Source organism: Porites lutea, chromosome 3, assembly GCF_958299795.1.
Source record: "Porites lutea chromosome 3, jaPorLute2.1, whole genome shotgun sequence".
In the NCBI taxonomy this organism is placed as follows: domain Eukaryota; kingdom Metazoa; phylum Cnidaria; class Anthozoa; order Scleractinia; family Poritidae; genus Porites; species Porites lutea.
The window spans coordinates 48,544,494-48,554,001 of record NC_133203.1 but is presented as its reverse complement, the minus strand read 5'-3'; the positions used below and the strand labels follow the sequence as shown (position 1 = coordinate 48,554,001).

At 38.9% G+C, this 9,508-nt stretch overlaps 1 protein-coding gene across 1 annotated transcript; it reads right to left on the bottom strand.

The window, feature by feature from the left end:
* Positions 1 to 4,235: 4,235 nt before the first annotated feature.
* On the bottom strand, positions 4,236 to 9,283 carry LOC140932423 (uncharacterized). Its single transcript, XM_073382034.1, has 3 exons — positions 8,137 to 9,283; positions 7,498 to 7,764; positions 4,236 to 4,393 (listed from the first exon to the last, which is right to left on the bottom strand). Exons 1-3 carry the CDS (start codon positions 9,281 to 9,283, stop codon positions 4,236 to 4,238), a joined length of 1,572 nt encoding a protein of 523 aa, XP_073238135.1.
* Between the last annotated feature and the right edge of the window lie 225 nt (positions 9,284 to 9,508).

Here is a 9,508-nt window from a genome sequence, read left to right as displayed (position 1 = left end):
AATGAGAAAATTAACAATCTATAAAGAATTATTTAAAAGGGGCCAAACAGGGTTTGTCAAAAGTTGTACAGTTGTAAATACCATATAGTTCCACAACTTGAACTGGGATTTAGAGTCAAGTGGAGAAGTGATAATTATGTTACCTTTGTAAAACATTTATTTAATCTCTCGACCCATGTCAGGGAATCCAAGACAGTCCTGGATTCTGGATTCCACGCCGTGGATTCTAGTCCAGGTATTGGATTCTGGATGTTTTGTCAGTGGAACTGGGAATCCGGATTCCAATCGTTAGTGGGATTCCTGGATTCCTTTAGCCGTATTCCAAATCCCAAAGCCAAGGATTCCAAATTTCAAAGCAAAAATTTGCTAAATTCTGGATTCCACAAGGAAAATTTTCTCGAGTTCCGGAATCCGCATTCCCTTACATGTGGCGAAACCTTCATCCCCCCCCCCCCCCCCCACGACCAAGTAAAAACGGACCATTATACGTTTCTCGGAAACTTCCACCTACCCCTCCCCTAAGGCAATATTTTGCCCTGAGTGGGAAGTAAGTGTTATGTCGGCTTAGGGGAGGGGTAGGTGGGCAGTTTCCCAGAAACGCATATTGATCTGAGAGAAGTTATTTTGGTTTTCGTTCACACTTCGTATAATTTATTTGACTTAATGAATGAGGCTGAGTATCTTATGAAGAATTATGGAGATCGAGGAGGGTATTATCCGTCGACGCCATAGGCCGAGGTGGATAACACTCTCCGAGATCTCCATAATTCTTCATATTATACGAAAGCCGAATTCAATAATTGTTTTATCATTCATTCGAAACAATTCCTAGTTCAAAAACATAGCTAAAACATGTTGTTAACTTCATCTCCGATAGTGCATGTTTAGGGTCGTTCAGCTCCGCAAATATTCTCCAAATAGCAGATGTCGCCCTTTGAGTTGTCTTCTTGCTGTTCTTGGCATGTTTTTAGCTATTTTTTCGCTTAGTTCTTACTCTTGAAACGATTGAAATGTCCGCCATTTTTGTTTTCACAACCAAAACAACTCAACCTTGTCCCCAGGTCTTCTCGGTTGACGGTGCATTAACCTGCAAGAAAGCGGCACTTTTGACGTCATCGGTCCATTAACCGCAGAATTCTTCCAAATTTGGTCATCAGTAGCTGGTTATGGTAAACTATGCGTGTGCTTTTAGCCAATCAGAATCGGGGAAATATTTTCAACGAATAATAATAATTCCTATAAACTACGAAGTGCTTGTTTTGTTTGAATGAAGTTAATGAATTTATGCTAAATGTAAACACAGATGAAAGATTTTTCGTCGTTAAGTAAACGAACAAGCTAGCAAGTTTCTTTTTGTTTTTCCGAATTGACATGTTAGGACCAGAAATTTTGTAAGTTATCTCTATGTTAGATTAAGAAACCTGTAGAAGAGATATGATTAAATAACTAATTAAGCAAGAATTTAATTACTAGTTGAGCGTAAACTGTGTTTAGCATTACAGAAATAAAGGCTTAATTCCCATCAGAATTCTGAAGTATCGTTATTCGACTTACAAATGAATGGTACACAAGTTAAGCGTGTGCAATCATGTAAATATCTTGGAGTAACAATGAATGAAAAATGGAGTTGGACGCCACATATTAGTTATCGGTTCAAGAAGCTATAGGTCATCGCCTGTCTGTGTTTAACACAATCTTTTGTATGCTTGATAATGAGACTCGCATTGCGTATTTTAACGGCTTAGTTTTACCCCATTTAGACTATGGTGCCATTGAATGGCGAGATTAGCCTGGTTTGAAATCTGAAATGGATCGTTTACAAGAGTTTAAAATAAGATAAGAAAAGATAAAAAATAAGATCTCATCATCCGAAGCACTCAATTCCCTACAATGGATCCCTGTGGCTGGACGACGTTTTGCTCACCGATGCTCAGCGGTTCAAAATGCTATTAAATTGAAATACCAGAGCACCTAGAGACTTTTAAAATAACCTTTAGAGACTTGCATGGACATAACGCAAGAAACAGTTACTTACCTAGAATTCCAAACCCGAAAACGGAATGGGGAAAAAGAACAACTTACTATAGGTACATTAGTGACTGGTCAACTCTTCCGAATTTTTTAAGGAAAGCTATTATTTGCAAAATTTTTCAACGGGACCCCAAAAAAGTTTTTTAGGGCCAAATATTGTAGTTTGTAAATTTTCATTTTACCCTTCTAGTCGTTAGCCTTTCTTTTTTCGATAGTTAAATCTTTTAGTCTGATAGTATTTTTATTACTTTATTTGCCTTTTTAGTCGTCTAGCCTTTTAGCCTTTCAACTTTATAACCACTAGTTTTTTTAGATTTGATTGTTATTAGTAGTTTAATCTTCATCAGAGGTCGACCTCCCTGAAAACCACTTTATGTGATGGGAGTTTCCTCTTAACGGTATATTTTTGTTTGTTTTTCTTACATATATAGAAGATTTTATCGCGTGTTTACCATTGCTCTTTTTCAGCCAGAATGTACTTTCGTTAGCGTATGAAAAATAAGTTTCGAAGAGTTGCTGATTTTCTCTTCATTTTGAAAATTATTGGGACAGTACCAGCTAACTTGAGCCACTTTTTCAGTTTCTACTGTAACTATATTTATTGTACATAGATTAATCATCAGAAAATATTTGTCGGTTCACTTTGTTGCTGGCAAAAAAACTGAAGAGAATTTTGTGGGGTTAATACAAGTACTGGAAATCCAGTAGTTTGGATCCTGGCCGTAAGAAAGAAGTATCAGAAACAAATATATAAAACAGGCATAACCAGTAAGAATTCTAACTGGCCAGGGGCAAACCAGTTTGCTACCGTTTTCCACCCAGTCAACTCAGTTAAGGGTTTGAACTGAGGTTTTCAACTTGCGTTGTTAATGGAAAGTACCGTAATAATTTTTCATGTGCAAGGTCAGGGGCATAAAGGCCTTTTGCTTCTACGTTTTGTTTTCGTTAATATGTAGAACTCGTCCAATTGTTAGTTTCTTGACCTCATGCTTGGTCAATAACACATACATGTATATCATGACCTCAAGCTTGGTCAATAACACACTGTACATGCATATCATGACTTAATATTTTAGCTAACAGCGCTTCTCCGTTGGTACGATGTGCTGAAGACGCAAATTGTTGAGAAGCTGTTGCACAGCTTGTGCTGAGAACAAATTAAAGAGATTAAACTTGCAGTTAGCGGCTTGTATGATGTAAGACCCAAACCTTCACGTTAAAGAGCCCAATGGTATTTTTCAAATTGGTTTTTCGGCGAAAAAACTACTTCTAATGACTTTAATTTATCCCCGACACATCGCGCATTAATTTCATTGACGAAGTTTATATGACGGAAATATCAGTAAACGTTTTGCTTGCCCTCTCAAAAAGAGGTTGTACTAAAAAAAATTATAAACAACGTTCCTCTGCAAGAAGCTTTCCATTGTCCATTAGGTGATTGCAAAATCACTTTATACACGTTCCACTGGCTTTTTATTCCACTGTCACTGCAAACGCTCACATTTTTTTGTATGAGACTCTTGTAAAATTAACCAACTGGATATAAAATATCTCTAGATATTGTTGCCACTTGCTCTGCTGATCCTCCAAAAGCTTTCCTCTAAAACTAAAAGGCTCCTTCTTCATCCCTGGTGCTTCTGTCCTTTTGTTCTATGCAAAAACAAGACAATTACAATGAGATAAGTTTCAGAAATAATCTTACGTCCAAACGAACGCAAGGACACTCAACATTGTTTGGCCTAAAGATGCATGGCGAAATTCTGAGTTATCTGCGGCTGTCCAAACGGGTCCGAGATTGTTCGCACCCACATTTTTGTTGCAGAGGACTTTGGGAAAGGGATCCATCCTTTTAGAGTTAGCAAATTATGTCAAAATTATTTCCTAGGAGCTGAAACAGAAAATGACATTTTGCTACGTGCTTTCTGACCTATACTAAACCACGGCACTTTTGAAGTTTGCTTATGTGGAAGAAATTTAAAATGGCGCTTGGTCTTTTAAAACGAAATCTCTCACCAGTTTCAAACAAAACAAAAAAGACCAAACCAAACGAGAAAAACGACAAAACAAACCGAACCAACATTCACCAAGTGGTTATAGGTGTATAGACCCGTAGCTGATTAGCATACAAGTAAAGTTTTAAATAGCAATACAGACACGGTGTTAACTGGAAATACTCTAAAAAAAACTAGCATACCAAAAACATGTCATTCTTCTTGTTCAACGGGCTGCCTTCTTCCTCTGGGTATTCGTTCCCTTTCAGATTGTTCATCGCCATCTTGACGGTTTCCATTTAACTTCGAGCTGGTTAAGTTTCTACTCAATCTTTCTATCACATACAGAAAGAGAATTTGAAGAGCACAGACTGCAACAGTGCACACAACTATCAAGATACAGATGTCCATGATGGAGTGCATTTTGTTGCGATACGCGCGTGTTCTGCACTGGAAACTCGTAAATATGCAACTGGTATCTGCATGCGATCGTTTGTTCCTCCTATCAACCCATGCGGCCCTTTTTTTATAGTTTGGTGGGGGAGGGAAAAGATTAAGAAAAAGGAAATAGTTATCATTGTTAAACTACCGCCAGAATCGTGAAAAAAGGAATTCCGTAGAATTTTATGTCCTCAAGTCAGGGGGCTGGCTCTCTCCAAAAATAACTTTTCGTGTATGTCCGGTCTCTGCCATACAAGTTTGCTTGGTAGCCCGGCTTTTCTTATCCTTAACACGGTTTATTTAAACACACACAACAAGCGTCAGATAAGTGCGCTCTGGCACTGCTCTTGAGGGAGTATTGAAAATATCTCTACAACGAGATATCCTTGTACAGGGTCCAAATTAGGAGACCTGCCCGACACAGTCCCCAAAACGTACCATAGTTAATTCCCTCCCCCCCTCCCGGCATAAAATTAATGCTAGGCAACCCTTAATTTATCGGCCCCTTGTAAGGTGATCTTTTGAGGGATTAGTTCTTGTACTATTAGAAGTATGATAATATAATAACATTTCCTGATGTTATCACGTTTTTGGTTTGTATACATGTTTATCGACCACCATGACTCTAGTTTGTTTGTGTTCCTATTTCAGTCCACGTGATATCACTACCGCTGAGTATGGGTTTCTTTCAGCTTTCACACTATTTTTGGGTGTGTTCGAACGCATAATCAAAGAAAAATATTACTCAAAACAATAGTGCAGTGACGGTAAAGAAATGTACAAAAAAGCGTGATGCACGTGCACGGTTGTTGTTTTGCTAATCTATTGCTCTTTTGCCCTTCTCGTTATCGCCGTCGCCGTCGTCGTATCCCCATGTGACCGGTAGACGACGTTTTATGCGCCGCAGGTTTTAACCCGTTTTTTTTAAAAATTCCACCAAATTAACCCGAGTATGACACCCAATGGTGGCCTGGTAGCCGGCGGAATAGTTACCGCGAGCAATGTTTTGTCCGGAGTGCTGCAAAGCTGTGCGGAGAATGGAGAGGAGACGCTTTGAAATTTTCTCGCGCATTTGACGCTGACGCTTCACGCGCCAAAACCAAAAACTCCCACTCGCCAAAAATGAATAAATAAATAAAAAATGATAATAATAATGGTGATAATAATAATATATATATATTTTTTATTATAAAAATAACTTTATTCATAGATTAAAAAAAAATAGACTATTTACGGATTCAAGAATATGAATTTTAAAATATATACCCTATGTACATTCTTCTTGTGTACGAAAGAGAATTGTCGTAAAATGACTATCTAAAAACTACTAATAACAATTATAAAAAGCATCAAAAAGTTAATAAAAAAATAAAACTATCTAAAAATAATTCAAACTGATAAAAAAGTTACTACTTAAATTCTGGCTTGCGCACTTTTAATAATAATAATAATAATAATAATAATAATAATAGTAATAATAATAATAATAATAATAATAATAATAATTACTTCGCTACTGATATATTCTCCATTTCATGTTGTTTAGTCTTCATCGGCATGCAGGCAGTTTCCGTGATTCTTGGAAACTAAGAACTTAATGGTTGGCCTTGAATACTAAAACTTCCGCTTCTGTTTAATAGAAGTGTCGGTTAATTTGACACAGTAAACACGTTAGAGACAAAAATGCAATTCAAACGCACGGAAGGTGAGGGGAGGGAGGGGGAGATAGTGGGGACTGTTGCCCGCTGTTCAGTCGATTTGCCTCGATATTTGCATCCATGAACTTACTAAGTTTCTCAGTGATAAGCACACTTATATTCTAATCACACTGAAACGATTATAAAATATTTTGTAACTAATCTAAATAATCACAAAACACAGAATAGGAGCGGGCATCTCGTTTATTGATCAAGCGAGCGCAAAACGTTACAAAAACAGCATTTCATGATTAGTTTTACAAACTCAGAGAAAATTACAACCGTAAATAAAATAAAAAACTAGGGTTGAAAAAGATGCCTCGAATGGCTCTTGCATAACTTAACAAATCTTAAATAGTGTACTAGCCCCTTGAGACTCCTTACAAACACGCCTTAAATACTTCAGCAGTATTATGCAACCTAATATACATACTCTTGTGAAACTAACAAAACGTTACAAAATATATTTATATTCTAATCACACTGAAACGATTATAAAATATTTTGTAACTAATCTAAATAATCACAAAACACAGAATAGGAGCGGGCATCTCGTTTATTGATGCCCGCGTTCGAAAATAAAGAAAGAGAAATGGCAAACTAAATATGTAAACTTTTAGACACTGAGAGAAGAGAATCTAGTTTGTCCTTAATATAACCGTCTTTAGCTTGATCCGTTTTCCACCTTCCATGACGCTTAAAAAGCCGATCGCTAACGCCTGCGTTAGCGGCCGCGGAAGCACCTCCCGCCCTAAAACTATGTAAACCAAATAAATTCTTCGGATAACCTAATTCAACAAACGCTTGTAAAACTATTTCTCTCGTTCTAGAGTAACTCATACCCGTACTACGCAAACTATAAGTAGAGGTTGCCTTATGAAAATACAAAGAGCGAAAAAAGGGTAACGAAGACGACAAATCTAAATTAGCAGCCGAAACATATCTGCGAAGCAGATTGAAGGGGCAAGAAACGTACCCTGTTTTTGCCAACAAGACGTAGGCACCATCCCTATAAACAACCGTTTTACTTTTGTAAACGTAAATCTTGACAAAAGAATCGCAAAAACTAACATCGCAACAGCGTAGGCTAGCTAACTCATTATAGCGGAGAAAAGCGGTATACGCGGTTACGCAAATGGTTGCTAAACGAAGATCAGAAAGATTAGCATTAGGACCGGCAAACCTATTACAAATATCTAAAATCATAGCGGGGGTAACGGGTTCTTTTTTAGAAACAGGTTTCGCAAGACCTCTTTTAGCTGCCTCGAGCACGTTCTTAACCAATTTGGAATCGCAAGGACTTTGAAAACCATACAAATTATGCGCCCAATTAATACCATAGCAAGCAGACTCAAGGGAAGAATAAGGGGAACCACCCTGAATCAGGGACTCTAAGTAAAGAGCAACTGATATCTCGTCCGATGGCAGGCAAACGACCTCGTTATAAGGTGAAGACCATTCCCTGAATTTCTGAAAAGCTCTTGAGTAACGGTCCGTCGTCGAAGGAGCCTTCGCTTCAATGGTACGCAAGGGAAGATCGGCTGCTAACTTACGAAGCTCTGGATCCTTTAGATGAGCAATCTTCAAAGCAAACGCACGTCTACCTTGTAGAAACATAAACATAATAAGAAAGAAAAATAATTATGAGCAAACGATTGAGCAAGTTAAGTGAAAACAAGAAGCCTCAAAGAGAAAAAAGTCAACCAGCCAAAATGGGTCACACACAGACAGCCAGTGGCGTAAAAACGGACAATCTTCATGTACTGGCAAAAACTAGTGCGTTCGTCGTAAACTGGCCCAGTGGCCTAGTGGTCCAGCGGCCCAGCGGCCTAGCGGCCAAGCGGCATACAACTCCACAGCAATCTATACAGATTCCGGTACCGCCCCGTCGAGCAACAGAAAAAGCACTGGGGTACTAAAATTCTCTGATCCAAAAAGGGAACTCTTGTTCCCCCCATGGAGAAAAACATCCTTACCATTCTCAACGTAGAGACAATCTGCAACAAATGACTTGAAAACACCCCCGCGTTCCACCAAAACGGGCCAGTAATGGGCTGACGGCCAATAAGGAACTACCAAAATTCCCCGACAATGACACAAACAGACATGAAGGACGACCTTCTTAACTAGCGAAATAGGTGGCACAAGCCAACATGTTTCGCCGACCCAACTAAAGGCGAGCGAATCGACACCCAAGGAATCTGGATTAAAGTATTTGGAATAGAACCTGGGAACCTTGCGATTTTTGTAGCTAGCAAAACAGTCTACTGAGCAGGGGCCCCAAACAGAGGTAACAGCGTGAAAATAGCAATCTTTGACTGTCCAGTCATCATAATCAACAATCTTACTCAAATAATCTGCTCTCTCATTCTGAGTACGAGGTATCCACTCAACCTCAATGTCAACCTTATTATCTTTGGCGGTCTGAAATATGTCGAGCGCCAAGATATGCAAATGCTCCTTCATACTACCAGAATGAACAATCGAAGGAACTGCTTGGTTGTCAGTAAACCACTTAACATCGCAGCCTGAGAGAAGGTGTGCAAAACTTTTCAGAGCAAAACTGACGCAGTGAAGTTCTCTCCAGGTAGAGCTCTGGCTCATCTGTAATGAATCCCAGTTAATATGCGAGACAGGCGTATCATCAATTGCAATAAAGGCAGCACAGCCAGTAGCACTGGCATCTGAATAGACAATGCGAGATGGCTTACGAACAGTATTGAGAAACGACCTAGAATTCAGGTTAGAAACGTTATTCTTCCAAAACTCTAACTCTTTGCGAGCGCATGGGTCTAATTCAACACAGGAATCCCACCCATGCCTGCGATCGACAGCCCTGTGTAGGCTTTTGGTCATCAGCTTGCACACATTGCCAAAAACAAGCATATTAGAAATAATACTTCCGGTGACAGAGGCCAATTGCCTGGCTGGTAATCTACTTTGAAGGAGCACAATGTCAATACTCGCTAGTAGCCTGTTGATTTTTTCCACAGCAATAGATAACAAATTAAGCTTTAAATCCCATTGATAGCCCAACCATCTGAGAGACTGAACTGGAACCCATATGCTTTTAACACTATTAGCTACAAAGCCCGCTTGGGACAAATCTGATTTCACGGCCATAGACTGGGAATAACAGTCAGGAAATGTAGGACATACGCCTAGGCCATCATCCAAATAAACAACAATTCTAATTGCCTGGAGACGCCAATAACGTATTAAGGGCCTCAGAACTTTTGTGAAAATATACGGCCCGGTAGAAATACCGAATGGCAAAACAGTAAATTTATAAAATCGAAAAACCCCATCCTTAGACCAGGAAAAGCCTAAAAACTCTTGGTCTGGGGG